Consider the following 25,972-nt stretch of genomic DNA (forward strand, 5'->3'; position numbering starts at 1 on the left):
ACATTTCGCCGGCTCCCACTGACAAACTTTTAAATCCAACTTTAGCCCTGTTTTACCGCGTACAAAGTTACTTTTTTTTGTGTTAAATAATTTCTGAAACCATTTATCAACCTACACGATGCCGACGGTGAAAAAAGGCAAACAGCCCGGTGCTGGCAAAGAATCTGAGGACGACGACAACAATCCGGCCCCTGTAACAATGGCGGATATATCTACATTACTTGACCAACTCAGATCAGCGCTCGCTTTGGATATTAAAACATCGTTTGATACCCTGGAGAAGAAACTGGATGGCATAAAAGCCACAGCCGATAACCAAGGCCAGCGCATATCAGATCTTGAATCCAACGCCGAGGCGATTGCAAAACGACTTGAACAGCTGGAGGCAGCTAATGCTATGCTACTGCAAGACAACAAATCAATGAAAATTAAACTTTCAGATTTGGAAGGACGCAGTCGGAGATCAAACGTCCGTATAGTCAACTTGGCCGAGAAAATTGAGGGTCCGCGACCCACAACCTTTTTCTCTCAACTGTTTGTGGATGTTTTTGGTGACCAGGTCTTATCCTCCCCCCCCGAGCTTTGTAGGGCTCATCGCGTTAATGCTTTTCACCCAGGAGCCAAGGATAAGCCACGCAGTGTTATCGTCTGCTTTCATCGTTTTCAGATCAAAGAATTGATCATGCATGAGGCACGCAAGCGCGGCGGCTCCTTGGATTATCGTGGCCATAAAATCAGGTTCTATGAAGACTACACTGCGGAGGTGCTGAAGCAGCGTGGCGAGTACAAGACCCAGATGGCTGAGCTCTACAAGATGGACCTCCGCCCGTCTCTACTTTTCCCCGCAAAACTACGCATAACGCTCCCGGGTGGCGAGAGGAAATGGCTCGGGTCCCCCTCGGTGGCTACCAGCTTCATCCAGGGCTATGGAGGAGACACTGGTTAGTCCCGGTCGCGGACATTACACTGTCTTTTGTTTTGGGACTGTCGGGACATGCCGAGACAATGGAGACATGAGTGAGTAGATCAAAGCATAACAAGAATACAGTTCGGTTGAATGATGAGTAGATCAAAGCATAACAAAATACAGTTTGGTTGAATGAATGAGCGCGCGCACGCGGGTGCGCGCGCGGACACACACACACGCGCGCATCTCTGAAAACTATTGTACGTTGCCTCTTTTTTCTTTTTTTTTCTCTCTTTCTCTCCCCCTTCTTTTTTCGTCTCTCTCTTTTTTTTTTCTCCTCTTCTCTCTTTCTTTCTCCCTTTCCTCTCATGGACGAAACCCTTTTTTAAAAAAAAATGTTTATTTATTTATTTTTAAATGTATTTGGAAATACTTTCTCAGCCAATACCTAATAAGAATTGTATGACAAATATGCTGTCAGTGTTTTTCGTTTCCCCCCCCCTTTTTCCCCCCTCTCTCTTTTTCTCTCTGTTCTTGCGATGATTACACTCCTATATCCTCTGGACTTTACGTGAAATATGGACATGAGTGCCTGGGAGTGACTCACTCCCGGGCTCCCAGTCGAGTGAGTGGATCACACAATGAGGGGAGTAGGGGACTGGGATGATGGTTTCGTGCGGTCTTGTGGCGGGGGCGTGCGCGCGCGCGGTCGTTCCCCGCGCGCCCCGGGCCGCGGGACCTATTGTGCGGTCTTGTGGCCCGGGGCGCGCGGGGTGCGTGCGCGTGCGCGCCCGCCCGCTGCTGCATGCCTGTGAGTGTCATTGGAATTCACTGCCTCGCCTTTTTTTTTCTCTCTTTTTCTCATGGACTCAATTCTTGAATACTTTTTTCATCTAAACATGCATACTGTCAACTTTTTTTTTGTTTTTTGCCTCCCCCCTTTTTTCTTCCTGGAGTTTATCTTTTTGACTCTAATTATTGGATTTTAAGGGAAATTATGTTTGCACATTTGAAATGGTTGAGTTAGTATTATTATTATTTTCAAGCTTGTGCAATGTTGGCAGGGAATTTATATTACCAGTGCCTGTAGCTGCTAATTTGTGGGTTCAGTTAACCAAATGTATTTCAACCTAATAACTGTTATGGTTTTGTTTTGTCTGTTTTCTTTTTTCTGATAGATGAAGTTATCAGTATATTTCATTGTTTTCCCTCTGCTCACTCTATTGTCATTATTACCTTTTTCATTTTATTTTATATATAGTCTAGGTTCTTATTCTGTTGGTTTTTATTTTATTTTTTCCATTATTCTTATTTACTGAATGAATAGAACGTCCGATGGCATCGTTTGATTGGGCTGTTATTATTATTATTATTATTATTATTATTATTATTATTATTATCTGTTTTTGTTGCTCGGCTGTTCTGACAAGGACTAGAACACCTTTCTGATGTTTGCAGTCGTTTCCGCAGGTTTAATACACCTCGATTCATTGGTGGTGGGTCTGACAAGTTTTGTTGTCAGTGGTTTTTGGTTTCTTTTTCTTTTTCTTTTTTTCCTCTTTTCTTGTGTCTAGTGACTTGTTCCTTAATATTATGTGAGTAGGCCATGAACGATAGCCTGGTTAATTAAGTTGACATTATTTAAGGTGGCAAGCTTTTGCTGGGCCCAATGCTATTTTTGGCTCTTCATAGGTTTCAATGCGGTGGTCTTATAGGCCAATAGGTAATCTGGAGTGTGTTACATAAGCCACATTATTTCCAATGTGGCTCTCACTTCAAGATAATTCCTAATTGGCCCTGTCCAGTATGGCAGTAATGTTTGAACAATTTATACAATAATACAAAAAATTATCCCTACCGCTGTTTCTTTTGATATGCCTTGAAGGCGTTCCGTTCATTGGTTTACTCAACATAAATACTCTTGATACAGGGACAAATACAATGTTTAATGTTTGTGGGGATATGGTGGAAGTAGGTAGAGAGTGGTCTATCCTGAATGGCCTCCATAGGACTCAAAGGCATTCCTTTGGGTTTGCTGTTTTTTCAGCAATTTTTGGTTTGGGGTTTAGGGAGGCGTGGGTGGGGGGTGGAAGTGGGTGGTACGGGGGAACGGGTGGCTGGATTGAACAACGTTTTTGATTTTCTTTTTCTTTTTTACCACGTAATATTTTTTGCACTGCTTTTATTTTATTGTTTTGTGTCCTTCCATTACAAAATGTTCTATGTAATTTTGATTTCTAGTCTTGTTTCTGTATTGGCCTTCACCTTGACAAGTACTTCATTGCACCGTTACTCAATTTGGAATATCACTGTTAGGAGATCTGCACACCCCAATAGCATCGCACTATGACTAACATTAATTTGAAAGGGAACGCAGTCAGGTTCCTTTCTTGGAATGTTGGTGGTATTAATGGGACAGTTAAAAGGGCTAAGGTTTTTGACCACATTAAAAAATTTAAAGCTGACATTACATTTCTTCAAGAAACACATCTACGCACTGCAGACCAGATGAGGCTTTCTAGACCATGGATTGGACAAATTTTTCATTCCAAATTTGACACTAAAACACGGGGAACAGCTATATTGATTAATAAGAATGTACAGTTTACTTCTACTTCTACTATCTCAGACTCGTATGGTCGCTTTATAATTGTAACTGGGTCACTATATCAGACCCCAGTTGTTCTTGTTAATGTATATGCACCTAATTGGGATGATGTTAACTTTATGAAAAGATTTTTGTCTTCACTTCCTAATTTGAACACTCACCGCTTGATACTGGCAGGCGACTTGAATCTTTTTATAAATAACCTTCTTGATAGATCTAGTTCTAGAACTGCCGTGCCCTCCAAGATGTCTCAAACCTTTTCCACGTTCATGAATCAGTGTGGCTGCATCGACCCATGGAGATTTCTGTACCCAACGGTAAAACAGTTCTCATTTTTTTCTCATGTACACCATTCTTACACACGTATAGATTACTTCTTTATTGATAGGGCCCTGTTGCCTTCCCTGGTCTCAGCTAATTACTCTGCTATAACCGTCTCAGACCATGCCCCTGTGATCCTTGATCTGACTTTTAAATCTAAGCCCAGAGAGACTCGCGTTTGGAGGTTAGATGTTGCCTTGCTCTCATCTGATGAGTTTTGTACAACTGTCTCACAAGCTATTGATGTCTTTCTCATGACTAATAAGAATAGTGAAACCTCACCTTCATTGTTATGGGAGACATTGAAGGCAAATGTCCGCGGTGTAATAATCTCGTATACAGCACATGCCAACAAGCTTCGTTCCGTGAGACAGAGAGAACTGATGGCTCTCATCACAGACATTGATCGCCGTTATGCCATTGATCCGACCCCAGAACTCTACAGGGACAGAGTTACGTTTCAGACAGAATACAACCTTTTAACAACTAGAGATGCAGAGCGGCTCCTTCTCAGATCTCGCGGCGCTTTGTATGAACATGGGGATAAGGCGGGACGACTTCTTGCCCACCAGTTGAAGGGCAGGTTGGCCTCACAATCAATTTCACAGATTCGTGATGACTTAGGATCGCTGACTACAGACCCAAAACTAATTAATGATGCTTTCACATCATTTTATTCCCAACTCTATACATCCCAAGCGTCAGAGGACACTTCGGTAATGTTAGATTTTTTTTCAAAACAAACGGTTCCCCAAATTTCTCCAGAAGATTGTCACAGTCTAGATCAGTCGTTGAGGCTTGGCGAGATTACATCTGCTATCCAGTTGATGCAGAGCGGGAAGTCTCCGGGCCCCGATGGCTACCCGGTAGAATTCTTTAAGAAATTTTCAGACCAATTATCCCCCCTGCTCCTGGAAATGTTTGAGGACTCATTACAAAAGGGTATTTTACCACCAACCCTAACTCAAGCCTCCATTTCTCTTCTACTCAAGAAGGATAAAGATCCCACGTGTTGCTCTTCGTATCGTCCAATTTCACTCCTTAATGTGGATGTAAAAATATTGGCTAAGGTGCTGGCTGGCAGACTGGAAAATGTCCTTCCCACAGTAATATCTGAAGACCAGACAGGCTTCATTAAAAATCGTCACTCATTTGCAAATGTTCGCAGACTATTAAGCATCATTAATTCCCCTAGTTCTGGAATAAAGCCGGAAGTGGTAATTTCGTTGGACGCGGAGAAGGCTTTTGATAGAGTAGAGTGGAGGTACTTGTTCTTTACGCTGGAGAAATTTGGTTTTGGGGAAAAAATCATGTCATGGATACGTTTACTTTATACTAACCCACAGGCTTGTGTTACAACCAGTAATTCTCGCTCTACATTTTTCCCACTTACACGTGCGACTCGCCAAGGTTGCCCTTTGTCCCCCTTGCTCTTCGCCGCCGCCATCGAGCCATTGTCCATAGCGCTGAAGGCCGACACTCTGTTCTCTGGGATAAGGAGAGGGGGTATTGAGCATAGAGTGTCCCTCTATGCAGACGACTTGTTACTCTATATATCTGATCCAGTGCCCAGTATTCCATACATTTTATCCCTTCTTGACTCTTTTGGAAGCTTTTCTGGTTACAAATTAAATTTACAAAAAAGTGAGTGCTTTCCGATTAATGATTTGGCCCGTCACATCTCCCAATCCCTCCAGCCATTCCATTTGGCAAGTAATGGCTTTAAATATTTGGGCGTACATGTTACCCAATCTTTCTGCTCTCTTCGGGAACAAAACTTTACTGCTTTAACAACTAAGGTCAAAGCTGACTTACAGAGGTGGAACACTCTGCCCCTTTCTCTGGCTGGTAGAGTGCAGTCCATTAAAATGAACATATTGCCTAGGTACTTGTATCTTTTTCAATGCCTCCCCATATTTCTCCCTAAATCGTTTTTCACTAAATTAGATTCTACTATTTCCTCTTTTATTTGGGAGAATAAAACTCCGAGAATCAAACTGTCTTTACTGCAGAGAGTCAGAGCTGAGGGTGGATTGGGCCTTCCAAATTTTATGTATTACTATTGGGCTGCTAACATTCACAAAATCGTTCTCTGGATTAGTGAGCCTGAAAGTTGCTGGTGTAGGCTTGAGGCCAGCTCTTGCGTGTCGTCTTCCCTCGAAGCCCTAGTTTGTAGTCCTATCCCCTTTGTGCCGTCAAAACACAGTGCTAACCCGATTGTTGTCTCATCGCTTAAGATCTGGGGTCAGATTAGGAAGAGGTTTGGATGGTCTTTACTTTCCATGTCAGCACCCATCTGTAATAATCATCTTTTTCTACCTGCTAAACTGGACTCTAGGTTTGCTGCATGGGGTAGAGAGGGTCTAACCTGCCTGCGAGACTTGTACGTAGAGGGTCATTTTGCCGAATTTGGAGACTTGTGTGAAATCTATAACCTACGACCATCTGACCGGTTTAGATATTTTCAGGTTCGCCATTTTGTAAAAACCCACTCTCCAATATTCCCTCAGTTACCCACTCGTTCAGGTATTGAACATTTCCTTCCTGCAACAAGTTTGGCTAAAGGTGTTGTCTCATATCTTTATGAAGCTATCCCTCGTGGAGACCTGGGCTTGGAAAAGATCAAGATGGGTTGGGAGGCCGAACTGGGGATCACCTTTTCAGATGATTGGTGGGAGCGGGCAACGGAGAGGGTTAATTCCTCCTCCTCTTGTGCGAGGCTTAGCCTTATCCAGTTTAAAGTTCTCCACAGAACTCACTATAGTAAAACAAGGTTATCTAAAATATATCCTAGTGTAGTGGACAGTTGCGATAGATGTTCACAATCACCGGGAAACCTGTCCCACATGTTCTGGTCTTGCCCCAAACTGTCTACGTTCTGGAAAACCTTTTTTGATGTTATGTCCGAGGTGTTGGAGACAACCATTCTGCCGTGCCCTCAAATAGCGATTTTTGGGATCCCTGAGGAGGATGTAGTCCTTACCAGAAAACAACTTACTGTTATTGCTTTTGCTTCATTAATTGCTCGCAGGAGGATACTCTTACATTGGAAAGCAGAGCCCCCTCCCTCGGCTAAATCATGGCTGATTGATGTTATGTCTTTTCTGAAGCTTGAAAAAATTAAATTCACAATTCGAGGATCCTCTGACAAATTCTATATCTATTGGCAACCATTAATATCATATGTAAGCAGATTACAATCATTATCACCTGACTGAAAACACATGGTACTGGGGTGCTTTGGTGGTGCGGATCTCTATTTGGTGCAAGATGCATAACTTAAGGTATTGTGAAGGTCACGGAATGAGCTAATTCAGCTCATTACTTATATAAATGCGTATACAGTTTTATTATTATATATATATATATATATATATATATATATATATTTTTTTTTTTTAATATATTTTTTTTTTTTTTTTTTTTTTTTTGTATTATATATTTCACATTTTATTGGTATATTTGTTTTTATATACATCACTGCTATTATCATTGATAATTCCTTTTTTCTTCTCCTCTTCCTTCTCAAATTCTAATCTATTCCTCGTTCCCTTGAACAGAATTTTGTGTTTTTTGTGTTTGTTTTGTGTTTGTTTTTGTTTTTGTTTTTGTTCCTGTCTCTTAACTATGTATCCTACTTTATTTATTTGATCTTGTTTATGTACATGTATTGTTGTTTGTATGTCCGGCCCTGTGGGGAGGGGTGGGTGGGAATTGTTGGGAGAAAATGTAAAACCGAAGAGTTGTTTCAATTTTTGCAAATTTGAATACAATGTCATGTGTACTCTTTGAATAAATCTTGCTTAAAAAAAAAAAAAGACTTGGTCGGTCACCAAAACGGTGGGCGATTTGCAGAAGATATATAAAATCAACGAAAAGAATGGGAAAGCGAATGCATTGCTGGAGGCAATTCAGAAAGACGTGGAAAAAAACTTGACAAAGAAAAAAGAACAGATCGAGGAAATCTACCAGAGCATTATCCAACTGAACGAGATCGCTTTGAAGAGAGACTCGCTCTCCATCTACCCCCATCTGGAATTTCTGATCGAAAAATTCAAGGAGACAGGAAACGATGAGAGAGTTAAAGAAATGATGGTCTTGAAGAATCGCATAGAAGCCGAGGCACCGGGAGGACTCAAATATATCCTTGCAAACAAGCAAAAGATCAAATGAATCATAAAGGTGACTTACTAGGTGTAGCTAGTAACAGTCACATATCGTTGCTGTTGGGTGGAAACCTTGCATGTTCAAAACCTTTATTATTTCAAAAAACGATTTAAATAGTGAAAATAGCCCATCTACAAGTGAGGCGTTGTGTGCTTGTAGATCAGATATTTTCAATACTTTTGTGTGACACTCCTGTATGGCGAAGTAGAGCTTTAATTTACGAAAAAACAAACATTTGAAAGTTGGAGATACAATGTTTCTGCCTGACAGCAACGATATGTAGCCTAGGATATATTTTTAGCATGAGACTGTCATTGATCAATGCCTAACAAACCCAAAACATTGGAGCCATTATCAACATCATCAACAATAACAACAAGAACAACAAACTTCCAGCGCTCCTCTCCCTGGTTCACTGATGATCTGCCAGCTGGAGAGGCTGTTGAAGAAGGATGCTCTCACTGTCCATGTACTGGCCTTCAGAGAACACTGTTTGCGCTATACTGCCCTAAAAGCTGCCCGTTCATCTTACTGCTCTACAATTAATTGACAACGGCAAAGGCTATCCTAGAACCCTGTTCTCCAACATCAACCACCATTTCAATGGCACCAATTCAGCTGATCTGGACCGGAAACTTCCATCCAACTGTTATGCCAATGTCGAACCTCCCGTTCCTTGCCAAAGTTCTTGAAAAGGTTGTAGCCTGACAGCTCCAGTCACATTTTTCAGTAAATTAATTTTATTAAGTCCTCCAATGCAGTTTCCAGTCTGCACCGAACGGGTAAAAAAAGGCATGGGTTTCCGAGGCTACCAAACGGGTGGTTCCCACATAGGAAAACAATCCCACCATCATCATCTCGAAATACCTGCCTTGAGGATATGCACTCCTGTATGCAAGACAGAGGCAATCCTGATTGGCACCGCCAAACAACTTGCTGGCATCCCTCCCTCGATGGAAAACTCATTTCCCTCTCCTCTGTTGTCATTATCCTTGGTCTTAAGTTTGACTCTACACTCTCATTCAAAGCCCATCGAAAACACCAGCAAAATGTCCCTTTTTCTCCTTATAATTATAACCTGACTCAAGCCATCACTCTCGAAAGACGACTCCAAAAAACGGGTCAGTGCGTTCATCTCTCCCCAAGTTGATTATGGCAGTGCACTTCTCTCCTGTTTCCTACACAAATCTATCAGCTGTCGACAACTAATCCAGAACAGTGCCACCAGAATCCATAAAAAAAAGTCATCCCAAATAACCCTGATACTCGCTCTACATCAGCTGCATCAGTGACCTCATTATCCCTCAAACCCTTGTGTTCCCTCCGCCGTAGCCATTCCCTTCTGCTGCACATCTCCACGTCCCCTCTACACATATCCACATACCTCCATGTCTCCTCATCCCCCCTACACATATGGATGTTTTCTCCACGCCTCTGGAACAGCCTACTGGACTGTCCCTTGCCTTGAGGATTCTAGAACAGGCGTTAAAAGGACTTCCTTTTAATCCCCTTTTTTTTACTTCATATCAATTTACTTTATTGAACTATTATTAGTATTTGTATTTTTACTTTTGTTTTCTTCTCTCTTTTTTTTTTACCTTTTACCAGCAAGCCTTTCCAAAAATGAAAATGTAAATGTTTAGCTATTCTGCCCCTACAGATGTAGTTGCCAGATTAATTTGTTTAACCAGCACCACCCTGTAGTTTTCTATGTACAAGGCTGTTAATTATTGCACAGCATAGTCAGCAGTCATCCTCAGTCTGCATAGTGTTGTTTATTATCTGCTAGCTAAAGCAACCTTACATCGCTACTAAGTAGGGTTACGTTTATTTAGGTTGAATCATACATTTTACTGCAGCTAAATTGCTATGTAGTAAGCTAAGTTAGCTCTGTATTTCTGTGCTATGTGTGTGGTACACAATAACACAATAACAATTATTTTGAAAATAAACAACCTACAAACTGTGTACGTGATCTTTTCAATTACTGTATGTGTGTTTACCTATAATGAATGCCCAAATTTGACAGGGGTTTATTAACCCACTGAGACCTGAAGCCGATTCTACATGTCTCCTAAATCTCAACAGTTTTCTGAAAAACGTTTGTTTCTATATCAGTGGTGCTCAATCTTTTTCATGTCAAGGACCCCCAAAATTATATGTATTTGGCCGCGGACCCCCATCAAAATATTTTGTTCCAGGGACCCCCAGAAGCAAAGATTTGAGTTAAAAATGTTCGCTTTAAAAATATATATATTCAAAGATTTGCACACATTTTCACGATTTTTCAAAAATAGCAGATCTACAAGCTCGTAGCGCGGCACTCGGTGCCGCGCTATGAGCTTGTATATCTGCTATTTTTGAATAGCCCAAAGTGTAAAATAATGCTTTTTAGCTCAAATCTAAAAATGAGACAGTTCCAGGTCTCAATGGGTTAAACGAAGGTTTAAATATTCAAATATGCTAAGGAACATTTTCGCACTCCATTTAAACTCTAAAAGGTCATCTAAAATTTGAAAGGTTAAGTATTTGGTTATCATATGGATCTTCCATGCCTGCGTGGCACAGACGACATGGCATGAGTTTGTAAAACGTAGGTTCAGTGTTCGAAACCTCTAAGGAACATTTTAGCTAAAAGCTCTAAAAGGTCAACCAAATAATTTAGTTCTCACTTGCATCTTCCATGCCAGCGTGGCTCAACAAATAAGGTCAAGGGTTTATAAATCGAAGGTTCTAGGTTCAAATCTCAGGAATAACTCCAATACACAACTACAACAACTATGAAATCAAACTGGTGTGACAAAAACAACTGATTCAAATGCTCCAATAAAACATCCATCAAATTAATGATAGCCTATGAAACAAATGGGAGAAAAATAACTAAAATTATTAGGAAATCAAATACATTGATTGGTAATCATTAAAATGCTTGAAAAAAAGGGAAATCACAAAAACTATACATATCAAAAATCTAAAAATAAAATGCTTAAAAAACTAACAGGAAATTATGCAATGCTTTAAAAATTATATACTTTGTGTAATATGTACATTTATTAATCTGAAAGAGAGTGGGAGGATGCTTCTCACCTTACAAAGACCAAAAACAAAGATTCACAGGGACCAAGATTCAAACTCCCAACCTCCGGATTGTGAAACCTCACCTTTATTCATATGCCATCAGGCCTTTCACACTAAAACATTTTTGGAAGTTATATTTAACGTTGAAGGGAGAGGTGGCAGGTCAAAAGATGAAAAACACCTCTCCCCCTGACAGAATGACTGAATCTACAGATAAATCCACTGATGATCAGGGTTCATAACGACACAAGTGACATTTAGGTTATTGTTTGTAACAATCTTTTGGAACATTTCTAAACTTCACCCACATTTACTTTTTCATTAGAGAAGATTTGTTTTAGCCTTAGTACTGTCATTAAAATGCATACCCAATCAACTCCGCCAAGGAACAGGCCATGTGATGATGTACGTTGGCAGGATTTTACTGAAGAAAAGGTGAAAACAGACAATTAGATAAATAAGCATAAATGAAATTGATAATAATCACAAACATGATCAATCATAATCTTTACCAGAAACAAGAAAATGATACCTAATTATTTATTGTTACACTATTAGTAATATAATATAATAATAGACTAAATAGTTCTAAGATCATGCCCAGCTAGTTGATAGCGTGTTTTATTGATAATTTCACCTTTTTAAACAAGTTGAAATATTTGGTACACAGTATTCTGGTTACACCAATTTCAATATTTGCCATTCCTCCAAATATCCTATTAATAATGAATCAAACCAGCAATGTTTGACTAGGTCCTCAAATAGAAAAAAGTATGCAAGTAAACTTGTTTATTTTCAAATGTTATCACTTTTAAATTTAACTAAACCATATGGACACAAATGTATTGACCCACGTATAAAATTCTCTAGTTTTTGCTTTTTTGATGACATAGATTTATTTTTCGAAAGAATGGAAATTGTTTTGGTGTCTTTGGAAAAGATATGTGCGCACATTTTACCGGAGCCATAAAGAGAGTTCTGACACGACTCCCATCGTAAGAATGGAATGCGGAAGTGCTCTGTCTATCTCAATGAGATAGTTCCAATGTTTGGAACTATAGCCAAAGATTGTTAATATAGAAAGATACACATTCTCCATTGGAGTCACTAGAGGCGAAGTAGTACACAAATCCTACAAATGGTCTCCTAAGTAGGCGTGGTTGTCTTCTCCCCCGACCATCCCACCACCCTCCCCCTCCCCTCTCCCTGGCTGACAACGTCATGTGGATGTGTATTTGTGTATTTTCTTTATTAAAGAAAATAAATGCTTTACATGTTTGAAAGTGCACTGTTATTGGCAAAGGTGATTTTAAAGAAACCCCAAAAAATCCCACCACAAACTCACACGTATTATTCAGTCTTATCTTCTGCTAGATATGCTCCTATTCTGCTCAACATTGTAACAGGTCCTTTTATTTATAAGGTATATATTTTACCACTATAGACTATAATGTGTTTAGCATGAATGTTTAGCAAAATGTCATGATTCCCAAATCATACCCATCAACCAAGACAGTTAATAATGGAAATTATATTATTGAGCATTGGAACACACATTTTATTTAATTTTTGAAATGTCCATAATGATTTCACGTAGGCCTACCACATTCACATATAGAATCTCAGTTTATTAGTTTTTAGAACATTTTATGGGGACAGAGCATAGAGTTCAAATCTAATATAATAATACAATATAATATAAAGGACAGACAGAGCCCTCTATAGCCGGCTTTCCATATACATGGACTTACCTAGCCCCACCCCACACCGCCCACCACAGCAACGGTTTCCACTACAATGAAGTGGGTAGAGTGGTGTGTAAGTGGTACTAAACTGGTGCCTAAAAAGTACCCAGTCTTGGGTAGGTCTGAGCTGGGCTAAGCGGGGCTAAAGCTGTGATTGGTCGGCTCACAGCTGTGTCTGTCCACTCAGGTCTCTGTAAAATGTAAACACTACGGTAGCAGTGTTGCCATGTCCACTTATTATAAGCGTCATTGGGCTTATTTTTCTGTAAAGTTGCTTGTAAATATTGGTAGTACTTTTACTCCACTACAATTATCTGAAAACGTATTAGTTACTAGTTACTTTTCAGATATAAATGATTACATTATAAAACATACATTAACCACTTAAGCCCTATTTTATACCTAGGCTATTTGAAAATAGCCGATCTACAAGCTCACAACGCATCGCATCATTGTAGATCTGCTATTTTCAAACATTTTAGTACTTACTTTTGTACTTAAGTACATTTAGATACCAATAGTTTTTGTACTTTTACTCAAGTAATTCCAGACTTTAACTTGTAGAGTGCTTCTACATTGCAGTATTGATGCTTTTACTTAAGTAAAACATTTGAGTACTTTTTCCACCACTGCTTGTTTCTAAAATGTAGTTGATTATTTGGGGCTTGTTTCCATATGTTGTTGAAACCAGTGGTTCTTAAACATTTTCATGTCAAGGCCAAATTAATATGTATTTGTCAACATTATATATGTATATATATTTTTTAAATAGCAGATGCACACACTCACAATGCGTCGCATCGCTACGCGTAGTTTGTAGATCTGCTATTTTCAAATAGCCGTAGATAGTCGCTTCTTTTGGGATTGTTTTCATAGACCTGATTGCTTATTTTTTTCTGCTAAACCTGGCAACAATGAATGTGCGACGATACACGCTAATAATGTTTTTTATATAAGTGATGCAACGTGTTTAGACACCACACAGGTCTTCCCAACAATAGCGAAGATTAAAGTCAGGGTGAACATGGCCAAATAATAACTTAAGAGCCAAACTAGCTCTGAGGAAGCACGCTAGCATTTAGGCTAACCCTGTAGCCTGAGGCTAAGTTGGTGTGTTAAAGAAAGGGGCGTTGATTTCCTTCGGGAGGGGAGGGAAGGGTGGGGATTTTGCGAGTGGGGACTTTTGTGCAATGGAAACGCAAGACATTTTGAAGCGGTGCGGTGCGGTTCTGGACTGTACTGGACAGTGTCGTGCTTAAGCTGTGATGGAAAAGCGGCTTATGTCTCGTCCGTCAGACTGCAGATGGACTCTTCAGATATCTTCCCAGATCTCGCGAGAGTGTGTTGCAAGGATAGAGAAAGGTTGATAACAAAGTAGATTTTCTCCTAATTTGTGTCACTAAAAAAAAAGCAAATTTTGTATGAAAATCGTACATATTTTGTGTCTTGTGACGATCGGGTCCAATATTTAGTTCAGTGACCATGGAGCTAAAGAATGGTTCAGAAGCTGTGTTCACGTTGACTCTTCCATTGGAATCAAATAGACTCCAACTTGCTTCCTGTCTCCTAAAAAGGTGTCCACCTACGTCACGCAGAAACTAGGAGAAACGGGAAGTAAACCGGAGAATGCGCCTCTTGCTATTTTCCTCTTGGGCTACATATAAAGGTAGACGCCTCATTCGGCTCTGAAGCGTCTGTATCTCGGGCGCGCTTCCTGCTTCTGCAGGGCTGCCGTGTGCGTCACACACGCGGAAGTTCGGTAGGCCAATCAGAGGCAGGTGGGGGCGGGTCATTTTGTAACCCAGCTTTTAACCCTTTAAGAGGCAGCAGCTGTGCGCAGCATCTAGTTAGTTGGAACTTGGCAAACTCCACACTCTATTTGTGAAATTCAAATAAGACATGGTCGCTTCGTGTGGAAAATGATTAGCCCGTATACAAGCGTCACGTGAACCATGGCTAGAAAATGATATGCTTCTGGTATTATTTTATCTTTATTGCCATTATGATATTCTGCTCTGTGACTTTGGAATGATATTCTTTTGGCTGTCTTGGAGTATTTGTGTTATATGTTATACTTTCAGTGCCATTAAAATATGGAACACAGACTTTTCATTTATAGTTGCTGTTTTTGGAAGAGAAAATTCTCAAATGAACAATTATTTCAGTCTTTCAAAGTTGATAGCTCTGTTCTGACCTGAATAGCTAACATGAAGGATGTTAGATAAAGGCAATTCTGCAATGTGGCCAGCATATTTCATGTAGTCTGTCAGTGAATGGAGAAAAAAATATTTTGTGACTATTACTGTTACTTGAAAGTATTTTGGTATGAAAATATGCAATTTAGATGTAACCAAATATAGGCCTACGCTAGCTGCTACTGGATCCATAACTCCATGTCTCGCATTTGTGACAAACTTTACCGCTTGAAAATAGGTTGAAAATTCAGGGAGTTGTGATGATTTTAATTGTGGAGAGACCGTCTGCTTCAATGGACGTAAATGCATTAGAACAGTGGTTTTCAACCTTTTTCATATCAAGGTGACAAGGTCCATTATTTATTCAGCATTTGAGTCACGGACCACCGTTTGATAAGCTTTAGCCTCTCACACCCAAAACTTAGAATGTTATCATTCGATTAGATGTTGTCAAAATAACAATTATTTACGTTCTCTAATTGTGTACTTGTTTAGTAAGTAATGTAGATGTTTAACAATTTGACTCTTCTTGACAGTGTGGAATGTTATACTCAAGATTTAAAGATCTATATAAGGGTCCATTTGGTTATCAACTCTCCATCATTTAGCTGGGTACCACCTGGAACCCCCTCAAGGACCACTGGTGGTTCCCGGACCACTGGTTGAGAACCATTGCATGACAAGTCCCGGAAAAGACGCACTGTGATTGGCCAGTAGTCAACGCGCTGTGAGCGCTGTGATTGGCCAGTAGTCACTTTGAGTGGCAGGTGCAGCCGTGCAGGGCGGAAGAGCCGTGTGTATTGCGATACAAGTCGCCCCAATGAACTGCAGAGGCCAATGAGGTATCTAGGTTTCTAATATCTATGCTATAGCCCACTGGAGCCCGCTTTGCGGCGAGATCAAAGCGTGTCGTTACTTTCTTTTCTACACTCTGCATTTTACCACAGTGAAATTCAGTTCCACCAGAGGAGGGCGGTGTTGTTCAGACAACGTATTATTGAGAAAATGGCATGAACTACAATATCTAGGGTACATTCTGTTGTCAATTAGCTACATTTTGACGAACTTCATCAAATAAAATAAATGTAAAATAATGAGAAAATATTAACATACACCTATTTACTGTACCGTTCACCTGTAAGATAAAACATAATCATGTATACTTAACTTGGTTTCTTGTAAAGATTATGATTATTAATTTCACGTATGCTTATTTATCTAATTGCCTGTTTTCACCTTTTCTTCAGTAAAATCCTGCCAACTACATCACATGGCCTGTTCCTTGGAGGAGTTGATGCTAAAGGTAATTCAGCTTATTTTAGTTCAGTTCCTACATTAACATGGGAATAGTAGTTAAAGTCAAACCATATCATGTCAGGAAAAATTAAGTCATACAATACTGTAGTAAAAAAAGAAAGGTCATACAGTATTGTTGTTAATAAAGAGTCATACATTATGTCATAGGCTGATACTTTGTTCCGGTTAGCCTAAATTGTGATCTGTTTTTGTAATTAATTAATTAATTGATCTTCATTGCTACTTCTGTTCCAAGAGAACAGCCTATTTTTAAACCTCAGCATCACAAACTGCAATTTACTCATCTTTTTCCTATTCTCCTTTCATTTATTTATTCATTGAGAGAACGGGTGATTAGACTATTGCTACATCTGGTGGCAGAAGAGGGAACTTCATCTCATGAGGCTGGGTTCTAGGGCCTTCAATGCACTTGATAGTGTGGCACAACAAGGCAGTTAAGGCAGTGGTGGAAAAAGTATTACATTTCTTTACTTAAGGAAAAGTATCAATACTGCAATTTAGAAACACTAGAAAAAACAAGTAAAAGTCCGGTAATGAAAATGTTACTTGAGTAAAAGTACAAAAGTATTGGCATCAAAATATACTTAATGTACCAAAAGTAAAAGTATATGCAGAATGTCCCTTTTCACATGGTATCATTATGTATAAAATGTGTTAAAATATTTTGAAAATAGCAGATCTACAAGCTCACAAGTCGCAATGTGATGCGCTGTGAGCTTGTAGATCTACTATTTAATGTATGTTTTGTAATAATGATTCAAATTAAAAGTTTTCAAATAATTGTAGAGGAGTAAAAAGTACAATACTTGCCTTTGAGATGTAGCTTAGTGGAGTAGAAGTAAAAGTATTGAAAATTGGAAATACTCCAGTACAGTAGAAGTAGGCCTACCTCAAAATTGTACTTAGGTACAGTACTGGAGTAAATGTACTTAGTTACTTTCCACCACTGTGTATGTAAAGGTGAAGGCATGGAAGGAGCACCCCATTTGTTTTAGCCTTAGTACTGTCATTAAAATGCATACCCAATCAACTCCGCCAAGGAACAGGCCATGTGATGATGTAAGTTGGCAGGATTTTACTGAAGAAAAGGTGAAAACAGACAATTAGATAAATAAGCATAAATTAAATTAATAATAATCACAATCAAGATCAATCACAATCTTTACCAGAAACAAGAAAATTGCTGAAATAGCTGCATGGATATAGCCTGATTCACTCAGAGAGTGGGCGGGGTCTATGGTCTGGAACCAGGCTAGCATGGATAAGCACATTGTATTAAAGTATCTACACCATGAATTTAAAAAAAATATTTGTTATTTAATATCATATGGTATATGTCCCTCAAACCTTTTTCAAAAGGTTTGAGCCTAAATCATCACTCAGATATACTCATCCCAAGTCAATTGTCTCTGGCTTATACAGCACTTTCAGCTGCAATACCAAAACGTCCTCTTGGGCAGGGGGGGGCTACTGAGCAATTCTGTCTGGCCAGCATCAATGCAATGGCAATGCAAGTGATGTCACTTGCATTGCCATTCTGAAATGGCCTGTTCAGACACGCCCATTCTGAAAATCTCTGAAATGAGAATGAATGACTGAATGTTAAAACATTTTTTTTTTAATATTTTTTTTTGGGGTACAAGAGACACTGGGGAGCCCAAAAAATACTAAAAACCCCCAAAAAATTCATGGTGTAGACCCTTTAACATTTTCTCATGCTTTTAACCACTTGACCCCAAGATCCCAATTGTGGGGGTAACATTTACCAAAAATAGCTGATCTACAAGCTCAAAAGGCATTGCATTGCGACGGTTTTGAGCTTGTAGATCGGCTATTTTTGGCAAAGAGATTTGGTGTAGATCCATTAAAGCGGTTCAAGTAGTTGCAACTCAGGTCTATTTTAATAGGTGTAAGTAGCCTAATCAAACTTATAATTCTACCCATTTACAGCTGCAATACAACTACATTTACAGCATAATCCGAATAATAATAATCACTGAATACTGAGGTGTTTAATAAAATAGTGACTTAGTGACAGCCACAACAGAATGAACAGACAAACGATCAGAGGGGATTTCTGTGCCTGCATGTTCTCAATCAACCTAATTACATCCTGCAATCCAGTCACTCACTCACTCACTCATTCATTCATCATTCAATCAGCGAAGCACACCACTGCAGCCCTTCACTCATACACAAACAAACATAAACAAACGTACACAGATTTAAAACACTATATACCACTGTTTCCCAAGCAGTGGGTCGGTTACACCAGTTATATGACCTAATCCCCAAATTAATTATTATATTCAGAGCTTTGGTGATCCATTTCTTTCAATGACTAAATAGTTCTAAGATCATGCCCAGCTAGTTGACAGAGTGTTTTATTGAGAATTTCACCTTTTTAAACAAGTTGAAATATTTGGTACACAGTATTCTGGTTACACCAATTTAAATATTTGCCATTCCTCCAAATATCCTATCAATATTGAATTAAACCAGCAATGTTTGTCTAGGTCCTCAAATAGAATAAAGTATGCAAGTAACTTGTTTATTTTCAAATGTTATCACTTTTAAATTTAACTAAACCATATGGACACAAATGTATTGACCCTGGTATAAAAATCTCTAATTTTAGCTTTTTTGATGACAAAGATTTATTTTTCGTTCTGAAAGAATGGAAATTGTTTTGGTGTCTTTGGAAACAGATATGTGCCACTATGCCAACAGTATAATGGCACTATGGCAGCTAGTCTCAATCTATCTTCTACACTTTCCTTTTATAATCTTACCATCCCTGTTCTCTCAGTCAGGTTGACTCATGCTGAGTCATCATCTTTATTTGTAGCAGAATTGTTCCCACTATCATGTTCAGATACTCAGCAGAAACAAACAATGACATCTCTCTCTTTTCCCGGCATAGACAAATGAGCTCACACACAAACACACAGTCAAAATGATAGTGTTCAGCGTGCTCAGTGAGGTGATACTATATTGCAGGTAGCATATTGAGTTCCATACCAAAAGACATTTCTGTATAGGCCTACTCCTGGGCTTGGGTTTTACAACATATTTTTCCCATCCAGGATATTAGACCTCAGCAAATGCACAACCTTTGGCAGGTGTTGCAATCCAGCAAATTGACAAGGAGTGGGTAAACTGAAATTAAAGTTCCAAACATGAAATGTTGTTCAGCATTTGAGATGTTTACAGTGCTGTATTAATACTTTTTTCTGTCACCCGTATCTGCCAATAATAGTAATAATGTTGAATATCTCAAGGGTGGACCTGCGTAATTGGCCATTAATAGAATGACACAGCATTTCTTTTCTTTCTTTTTTTTTATTAAAGGTGGTGAATGGTACGTGATTGTTTTTTTTTAAATTGAGTGTTAAATTGCTCTATATTCCCATAGCAAAAATATAGTGTCAGTAACAAAAGAAAAATATATATGTTGGGATACCATTTTAATCTAATTTAATCTAATCAGGAGAGATAACTCGGTATAGGATAAACAAGTGAAATTGTGGCCATTGAAAGAAAAAAATATTTAATCTTCGAACGAGTTAACAAGATACTAACTTGTGGCCACGGATTGCTTGTGGCTACGGATTTTTTTTCTTTCAATGGCCACTCCAGGGCTCCGTAAAATTTGAATTAGCCTAATGAAAAAAAAAAAATTAACAGACAAAATTTGAACTGGAACACCATAAAATGTACACTGATTCATCCTGATTGGATGAAATTAGCGACTCACCTGGAAATCTATTTTCTAGATGCCCAATCCTGAGGCCTAATCCTGGGGCTGAGCTTGTAGATTGGCTATTTTTGGCAAAGATAATAAGTGTAGAGACACAAATTTAAGACACAAGCTCTTGTTAATACTAGGGATGTTCGATATTGACTTTTTTACCGATATCCCGATATTGTCCAACTCCTAATTTCCAATATCGATATCAATCGATACCGATATATGCAGGCCTTTTCACCAAAAGTCAACTAATTGTCAGGTAACATCACATATCTAATAAAATAAAATAGCTATAATATCAATATAATATCTAAGTATTAGATATTATCATCTAATAATTATCACTGTATAATAATATAATACAGTGATGTATAATATAATACATCACTGTATTATATTATATTTATTAGATTCTAATAAATCTTATATAATACAGTGATGTTGGTTTTCAATAAAGTGAGTCCCGGGACTCACTGGTGGTCATTTGAATGAGTCCCACTAATTAGATGTTGGCCTATTTGACAGTGCAGAAGCATAATTGCCTCGATGCCTATAACATTAACGAGCATCAACGAGCGTCAGCTGGACACAGACACGCTCACCTGCCCTCTGCAGTGCTCTAATTTGAAAGTGACAGGAGTCTGTCTCATTTCTCTCCAAAAGCCCTTGAATATGATGGAATATAATTAAGGATTACTGTGATTATGTTAAGCTCACATTTCATATATCACACACCATACAGTAAGAACTCCTGTAACTTATTACAAAAATATATATATAAAAAAAAAAAGGCCGATAATATCGGACATCCCTAGTTAATACTTTTCATTGGTTGAATATTTATAAAACCCACAGACTTACCACTTTCACTTGTTTTCTCTAAAATAGCAAAAAGCCAAAAAATAGCAGATCTACAAGCAATGCGATGCATTGTGAGCTTGTATATCGGCTATTTTTGCTACATTTGTGTGACACTGTAGTATGACGAAGTAGGGCATTAATTTAGGAAAAATCATAAAAAGCTGAAATATGGAGATACAAGGTTTCTGCCCAACAGCAACAATATAGTATAATATATACAGTATTGCTATATAGGCTTAGGGCACTGATGAATTTGAGATGGAGGGTCTCTGTACCCCCTCGGGAACCTCTGACATGATGAAATGTTGCAATCTGGACAGGCGGCCCATCGGCCCAACGTAGGACGTTGAGAGGTTTGACATAACATCTCTACAGGGAAAAGAGGAAGGTTGCAGGGTCACATTTACGCCTCGTCATCATGGCGGAGATAGGAAACACAAGTGTAGGTCACAGACTGTTATATGACGATGCAAGTTTTTTCTCTCTCTCTTTTTTTTGTTGCCAGTAGAAGGGACTATTATTGGCTGTGCCTGTGATTCAGTGTGTTCTAATAGGATGACCAGAAGGAGAGGGACATAACTGATGACCCCATGTGGGGAGGGAGGGGCCGAGATGGGTGAGTGATGCCCTATGGAGTTATCTGGATGACGGATGAGCATTGGTTCCATGGCGACGGCCCAAATGAGGTGGTAATTTGGGGTGCTGGGCTGGCAGATGGCTGTGAATCACATAGAGTTGGCTGGAAAGAGTAGGAGAGAGAGAGAAAGACAGAGAAATCTGACACCATCTTTAAATATCACCATGTTTTTTATTACACAGACATACACAAGAGGGTTAGCAATTTGCTTTACCTCCACAACCACTAGTTCATCGCGTCGTCCTTCCGTCCCCCTCCCCTCCCTCTCCACCTGTCAGCTTAAGAAGATTGAGTCTTCATAGACGTCCCGTCATGCGTCATGAGATGAGACCGAGTGCTCGATCATGTCCGGGCCCGAGCCCGGGAGACACACTTTGGTCATAGGTGATTAAACCGCTTCCTGTTATGGCTGTTAGGGAGGTTAAGAAGTCTCATGCCTGTCGCCTCAGTTTGCCACACCCAGAGACCACATTTACTCAGCATTTAAGCACCAGTGTGGGATTTCAGTGACTCATTGGTATGAGTACAAAAAAAGGCAGTTAAATGTTCAAACATATCCATGGTCTTAAAGCCTCACTATGTAACTTTCCTCTTCTACCCCGGATTTTAACCCAGATTCCTGCGCAAGTGCTGAAATGTTTTACCATTGAGCTAATAGAGCCTGCCTGCTTGCTCAGGGGATACATTGAATCTTGGCCTTCAGGTCAAATTTCATGTCAGACCCTTTGTCTAGTTGAGACATGACCTTTGACGATCTAAATGTATTTAATATTTGCTTGTAGATCTGGGATTTTAAAGGAAATAAAAACAATTTCTACGCAAAATCATTTGTTTTAAATTAAAATCGTTGCACCCCTAGTTTTAGGAAAACTATTTAGGTATGCAAAGGAACACAATTGTCCTGGTGGAATAAAGCTTTGTAAACATGGTCCTTGTGATCAAGGCTGTCTGTTTGTCCCCTGTACTTCCAGATCCCTCCTTACCCAATCCCCTTTCTTTCCATTGCCTACTATCTGACTGCTGGTAGGCTGAGACCAGGGTGCCGCAATGCAGTCCCTCTCTTTAAAAAATAAATAGTCTACAAAAATGAAATCATTCCTTTCCAACAAACAGAGGACTCTAAAAATGTACCCCAAAAAAATGTATTTGAAAATAACTCTAATGTTACTTAAAACGCCTTTCTATGTATTTACATACAGAACCTTGTAAAACTGCAGAATGAAAATCGAGAAACCTAGCGATCTAAATCATTAAGCCCTAGAAGGTTCTTGTAGGTATGTCTCATCAAATTTCTTAAATCAGGACCAAATGCATTGCAAATGCAGAAAAAACAAACACAAACTCAAGATTGTGTCCACATTAGGATAAACAGCAGGCTACGTTTAATTCTGGAGCTCTTTGGTAACCAACATGAACATAAGCGGAACAGGAAAGAGATGTTTTTGTTTTTTTCCCCATTAATGTAATTCATAGTTTTACATTTTTAGATTTACACAAACATGTGAGTCATGACGCCACTGGTTTAATAAAACAATCTTTAAACACATAGTTGTTTTTTAATGTCACCAACAAACAAAGATAAAGGAACATATATGAACAATGCAAACTCTACAAACTCAAAATCAAACAATGGTTTTGTGAACCTTGCAAATCCACTTGTACACCCAACCATTGCCCAATTCATGACCACCACTAGGGGGCAGCACTTTGCAGCCCTCACTAGGGGGCAGCACTCTGCACTTGCCATTGACCACTGAAAATACCAGCTCTGCAAACTAAATGGCTTGCCTCAGAATAGTAAGGAGAAACATGGCAGGAACGATAGATGGAGCTGTACCTTGGCGATATCGGTTGTACCTTAGTATAACTTTCCAGATATTCATTCCAGAGTATGGCTGTTTTCAAGCCAACAAGCTATGGTGTTGTAAAATGTCCTATAAAGCTAATAGGTGAGAAGCAGAAAGCAGAGAAGATCTAAAAGGCAAGGCCCTTAGCACACCTTCCACACTGTTCAGGCAGCTCCAGCTACTTAGCACCACAGCAGCAATATTAAACTAAACAACTCCTCACTTTTCAATTCCTTCATTTCACATTAGCTTGCCACTATACTTATATCCTTCAGAGAAACCTTTACAAATGGAACGCGGTCTTCTGCATTCGTTTAGAATCAGCACCAGCTCTAACAGGATAGAGTAAAAATTAGCAAAACAAATGAAAAACTAAACTTGGAACACCAGGCTTTAAACTGTTCTTGTAACACAAAGCATGAGTCATCAACATAAGCAGAAAATGTGAATTGTATTAAATTAGTTTTTGAAAAGCTGAACCAGGTCTCCGCGTCAGACTAAGTACATCCTAGTCCATGATCGGACTACACCAGACCACACCAGGGCATGAAGAGTCCCTTTGCTTGGACCAGTGGCCAAGGGGTGGTGCCCAGAGAGTTGTCGCTAGAGGGCCTCCTAGTGGCTCCTTTTCCTGCTAACTCCCTGGTAGCCATGAATAAGTTCATCTCCCCAATATCCACGGGGAGTTCTCTGCTCTTTAACTGCTGCTCTCTTCAGATAAAGTGCCATTAGAGTCCTGGAGCAAAGGAAGAGTCCGGGCTAGGGGACTGGAAAATGTGTCTGTGGTGTCTCCGTATTCACTCTCGGCCAGCTCTCCCTCACGCTCACAGATCACAGTCATGGGGCTGCTTAGGAGACGGCAGCGTGAGTTATACTTGCTGCTGGCTGCAGAGGGCGGAGTGCGCGAGCGGCCGTACTTCATCCCGCTCACAGGCAAACAGAACGAAGTTGGTGAGGAGAGGGCCAGTCCGTCACTGCGGTTCCACTCATCTGGCACCCTCTTGCTGCGGCCTGGGGAAGCGCAGGGGCTGTGCAGGGCTATTGGCGAGGACGGTGAGGCGGCGGTGGGGTCTAATGCCGATTCCGAGCATGTCCTCTGGAAACGTGGGGCAGTTGAGCGCAGCATCTCGGTGGCAGACATTCTGAAGCTGGTCTCGGAGCGGCTGCCCTTCTTCAGGAGCAGGGCCTTGAAGGTGTCACTGCTGGTGGCCGACTTGCGGATGTTGCGCTGGATGGAGCCGGACTGGCGGGGCAGTGGGGACACCGGACCCGGGGACGTCGCTGTGGGAGTGACCGGCGGAGACTGTGAATTGGTCCCCCCCTTTGCCTTGTCCTCCTCAGACTCCTTGCGACCCAGGACCTTCCTCTTGGACCTAAACAAAGACGCGGAAAGCCAGGTTATTGAAATGTTTGCAGAAATTTGGCTGAGTAAGACATCATGTAATGTAAGCTGGGTAAAATATTATGGGAGGCGAAGTAGGAGATAAGTAGAACAAACAATATAACATTTTTGCAGGACATTCTCTTGGGAAGGGATTTACAAACTTTAATTGTGGTGCTATATTTGGGCTTTAAACTAACTGACCACACTTAACACATTGAGACATAGATCTACGTTGTGTCAAATCCGTAGATCTGCGTCTTTTACGATTTTATTTTTAATTCTACAAGAGGGCGCTCTAACTCAACGTAGGAATCCCTCGACTGTGCTAGAAGGAATCAACGGATGTGATTGTGACTTCATCCCAAAAAACGTCACTTCCGTCCGCTCCAATGATAGGATTTGGAGAAAAACACTACTAGCTCTGATTCTTTTTTTTTTTGTTGAAAACTAGCCATTTTCAATGGGCGTTCGCTCCAAAATGGCCGATCGCGGTAAAAAGAATGTTGTTCCAGTGGATAGACGGGACCCTCCCCCAGCCCCCGGACACTTTACATCCGGGTGCACGTTGTGGCTTCTGCAGCTGTCCAAAGATCGTCAAAACACGGTAAAAAACGCTGGCACTCTGAGGATGATTTGGATGCATAGTACCTGGCACTGAATGTGTTAACTCATTGACTGCCACTGACGAATACACTCGTCAGGTCCACACCGCCGATGACGAGCATGACGGGCTGTGTATTTTCAGTGGTTTTCCACAAGATGGCGCTGTTTGCTAACCTGGGAGTCACCATTTGACTCCCAGAGAAGCAAAGCAGCAGCACATCACGAGATCGCAAAAAAAAACAGCCCATTCACTTCCTTGTAATTTGATTTGGGAAAATGGCTTTGTCTCCGTTTCTGTTGCTTTTGGGCGAAAAACAACCTAGATTCAACTGGCCACAACTATGGAACGGATGATTGCGGCGGCTCGCTTTTTTCGATTCTATGAGACTCGGATACATCTTTTGAGGCGATCGCCGGGTGGATCGTTGTGAAGAATAATAATTCTATGATTTTTCAAAGGTTAGTAAAAACGCTCAAAATCGCTGGCAAGGGCAGCTATAGACGATGTAATTAAAGAGTTAATATAGCTCAGATTAGCTAATTTTTTTCCT

At 40.0% G+C, this 25,972-nt stretch overlaps 1 protein-coding gene across 1 annotated transcript in view; it reads right to left on the reverse strand.

Moving 5' to 3' along the window:
• Positions 1-22,084: 22,084 nt before the first annotated feature.
• The window catches only part of LOC308081129 (NHS-like protein 1), a 63,352-nt gene continuing 59,464 nt past the window's right edge, over positions 22,085-25,972 (reverse strand). The window contains 1 exon segment of the mRNA XM_080457524.1: positions 22,085-24,807. Within this exon segment, the coding sequence (XP_080313650.1) occupies positions 24,132-24,807 (676 nt within the window). The 3' untranslated portion in view covers positions 22,085-24,131.

This window comes from Gymnoscopelus braueri (genome assembly GCF_963280865.1).
Source record: "Gymnoscopelus braueri genome assembly, contig: SCAFFOLD_73, whole genome shotgun sequence".
Taxonomy (NCBI): domain Eukaryota; kingdom Metazoa; phylum Chordata; class Actinopteri; order Myctophiformes; family Myctophidae; genus Gymnoscopelus; species Gymnoscopelus braueri.